The sequence below is a fragment of the Limulus polyphemus genome, unplaced genomic scaffold, assembly GCF_000517525.1.
Source record: "Limulus polyphemus unplaced genomic scaffold, Limulus_polyphemus-2.1.2 Scaffold1147, whole genome shotgun sequence".
Classification (NCBI taxonomy): Eukaryota; Metazoa; Arthropoda; class Merostomata; order Xiphosura; family Limulidae; genus Limulus; species Limulus polyphemus.
Window position 1 is genome coordinate 276,644 of NW_013666757.1, and position 3,699 is coordinate 280,342.

The 3,699-nt window shown below is 35.3% G+C and overlaps 1 protein-coding gene across 4 annotated transcripts in view; it reads left to right on the forward strand.

The window, feature by feature from the left end:
* LOC106462344 (protein phosphatase 1 regulatory inhibitor subunit 16B-like) overlaps nucleotides 1-3,699 on the forward strand; it is a 51,734-nt gene that overhangs the window by 27,938 nt on the left and 20,097 nt on the right. For all 4 annotated transcript variants that reach the window (XM_022389587.1, XM_013922257.2, XM_022389589.1 and 1 more), the window contains one exon: nucleotides 1,444-1,514. In XM_022389587.1, coding sequence (XP_022245295.1) covers nucleotides 1,444-1,514 — 71 coding nt within the window. The remainder of the gene's footprint in view (nucleotides 1-1,443; nucleotides 1,515-3,699) is intronic.

Sequence of the window (3,699 nt, forward strand, 5' to 3'; positions counted from 1 at the left end):
GTCCACCAACGAATAGAGGGATTGACTGTCACATTATAACTCCCCCACGGCTGAAAGGGCGAGCCTGTTAGGTGTGACCAGGATTCGAACTCACGACCCGCGTATTGCGAGACGAGCACCCTAACCACCTGGCCATAAAGATTACGAAATGCTTTATTACCACTTGAAATCAAATACTGTAGCTAGAAGAATATTTGATACTGATATATTAAGATAAAAGCATAAAGCGTTCAGTTTGACTATATAAGTTTTTACTAAAAAAGAGTGCAAGTAATAGTTGAGAATAGCAATAGTTATGTTTGTATTCATAATATGTACAGAAATGAATGTCTGGGCTATTACTTTAAATATAGAAAAAAATAAACTACGAATTTTATGACTGATGAATGTGATGGTGATAATAATTGTTATTTAATGTAGAGAGAACACTACATGAAATTTGTAGAATTATCAGATGATAGAGTTGTTTTCGACTTTGTTTACTTTCTCTGATGCCTTACTTTTAAAACAGCTTACTTTGAATTTCGATTATTTTGAGTTATATAAATTCCAATTCGGCCTCAATATATTGATTGGACATTTAAGCGAATGCTAACGTAGAACGAAATTAAAACGTAAATATCGCTTTTATAACCACATTCTTTAAAAAAACACTCGTAAACATGCAATCTCAATTACTTGCCTTGTATTTATAGTTCTTTCATTCCGTGTGACTTAAGCAAACATTTACTGTAGCGATAAGATAGGAAAACATCAATAATGTAAGAAGTGTAAGTTTATGCAGCGAAAATCAAGAAATGCAGACATTTTTTTTCTTTGGAATGTCACTCGAGTTTTATCAGTCAAATGGAGACAGAAGATGCTTCCGATATCACTTGACATTTAATTTTATCTTTCATGGATGTCAAAAGAATATTTGCTCAATTTATTGATGTCCCAAACTGATTGTTTGAAATCAGAATCATACCAAATGTTACTATCGATTAATTTCTATATTTCTGAGAAGCTTCGTATTAAAACTAATACTGCGATAATTATAATATTTTGGAACTTGTGTATAAAGTTAAAATCATAAACAATATTCAACGTTAAACTGGTACACAATTAAAACGATTTTATTTAGGCCTATCTACGGCCTTCAAAAAGTTGACGACTCTACATGTTTCGACGTTACAACTCCTGAAGTAAGTAAAGACACAACGAGAGAACTACGTTGCGAACGTATACCTTTAATCAAACAGGGAAAATGTGAAGTTTTAAGGGTGACTACCATTAATAAGTAATTGACGGCTAGTAAACCAAAATTTTATATTTAATCCAAACTATGTTTTTGGGGTCATTAAAATTATGTATGAGAAAGCATACTTATTCTTAAGGTTTTGAGAAGGATAAAAATCATGTGTATCCGTTGTTAGGCCTTAACCAGACTTCTTTCTTTCACAGTTCGGCGGTTACTGAAGTCAGGTGTGGACCCCGACTCAACCAATGAAGATGGATTAACAGCTGTTCACCAGGTAAAGATACTTCAGGATATGCACGTGTTTCTTGTTGTGCATGTTATTAGACCAGTAACAGCTATTCCAGTTAATCTACAGTCAGAAAATATTTAAATTAATTCTTTAAATTACAATAAAATTTCAGATTCTAAGAGTTGTTTAATCAGGGGACCTCCTTGAGTCGTCCAAAAAGTTGGGTACGAGGGCAGGCGCTGGAAGGTTTCCGATGAAGGAGAAAAACTTTGTTGAGGCTGTTTCGTGAAGAGGTGTTTGCGGTGAGATGGGAGTAGGTCGCTCACCCACCCGACCCGTCTTGAAACAGAACCAAGGAGTTTAACATGTGCTCAAGTCATTGGGCCATGACTATGGCCAACCCGTAAAGTAGCATGCGTGGATGAAAACGAAAATGACAGATCAGATGAAAGTTGGATTTCTTTACAAAAATTAAATATTCAACAAAAAGTTTGAACAAATTTATTATCCGGATAAAAAAACAAAACGGCAAAAAAAACGTTGCTTCAATATTAGCAAATATTTAGTTTGTTTTTTGTTTGCTTTAGAGCAAAGCCACATTCGGCTATCTGCTGTGTCCACCGCGGGGAATCGAGCCCCGGATTTTAGCGTTATAAGATCGTACGCTTACCGCTATCCCACCTGGGGGCTTTCAATATCATTACCTAAGAGTGATTACTCAACAAGAATTAAATCCAACTCGAAATCAGATCGTGCGGTCCTCTGCACACGATTTCACAGAAAACCCATTTGTACTTCCAAATTTGCGTTTTGTAGATGATAATAGTAAAGTATTAGCTGAAATGAGATCAACTCCTACTAAGTTAGAATTTCACTTAGAAAGGAACTAACTACATCAGCTTCCATCAACCAGCTAGAGTAATATAAATAAACATACTTCTGAATGATTTTATTCGATTTTACATATTCGAATCTTCGTCACCGAAAATGCTCGCTTTTTCTTTCATGGGGGCGTTATAATTTGACGGACAATCTCACTATTCATTGGTAAAAGAGTAGCCCAGCTGCTTTCTCTCTAGGCTATCACTGCTAAATTACGGACGGCTAGTGCAGATAGCTCGCGAATAGCTTTGCGCGAAATTAAAAACAAACCGAATAGGCTGTCAGTATTGCAGTTTTGGAGATAACAACTAAATTACCCGAAGTTCAAAATAGATTCAGAAAATTCAGGCAAACGACAGATCATTTAATTAGATTAACTGAATCCATCGTAGAAACGAAAATACACTGTCACACTCTTTCTCGATATTGAGAAAACATTCGACACTGTATGGCACAATGGTCTTAGGATCCGTACGGTAATAATCGCTGTCTGTTAGCCTTTTTGGAAAACAGAAAATGTAGAATTAATGTAGAGGGAACCTTTTCAGAGTCATGCACTCCTAAGACAGGTGTCCCTCATGGAGGGGTGGTTAGCCTTATTCTATTTATTATGATGCATGTTACCAATATGCCTCTAAAGGATCCGAATCACGGTTACGCTTCACAATTCGTAGATGATGTGGCAGTCTAGAAAAGTGCTCCCACTCCATCAATAGCAGCCACAATTCTACAACCTCAATTAAATACAATAGTCGAATACGGCCAAAAATATCGTATTAAAATAAATGTCCCAAAAATAAATGAGTAGTTTTTACAAAACATAAAAAAGATCCACACGAACTGTATATGAACGGAGCACTTCTCCAGACTATAACATCAACAATATTCTTAGGATAAATGGAAGTTTCAAAATTAACGTGGATAAAACACATAAATAATATTAAAAACAAAGTTTGGCCACGCACGAACTATGCTAGGATTCTACAGGGCAGGAATTGTGAAGTAACAGCTGATAATATAATCAGATTTTACAAAACATACATACGTCCAGTAAACGAATATGTGTGTTCCTCATGGATAAACGTGGCACCTAAACATATTAAAAATAAATTACGAACACTTCAGAATTCCTTACTTACAACAGCATACAAAGTACCGAGATCAAAATCCTCTAAATTCATTCACAGTTATGCAAACAGAGAAGCACTAACCAATAGACTCCTATATGGCTCGCTAAATTACTTCTTAAAAAATTGGTGCAAAAACTATTTACTATGTGAACTAGCTCGTTACTGTATACATGATAAAGATAACCCCAAGCATATTCCCCAATTAATATATATATATA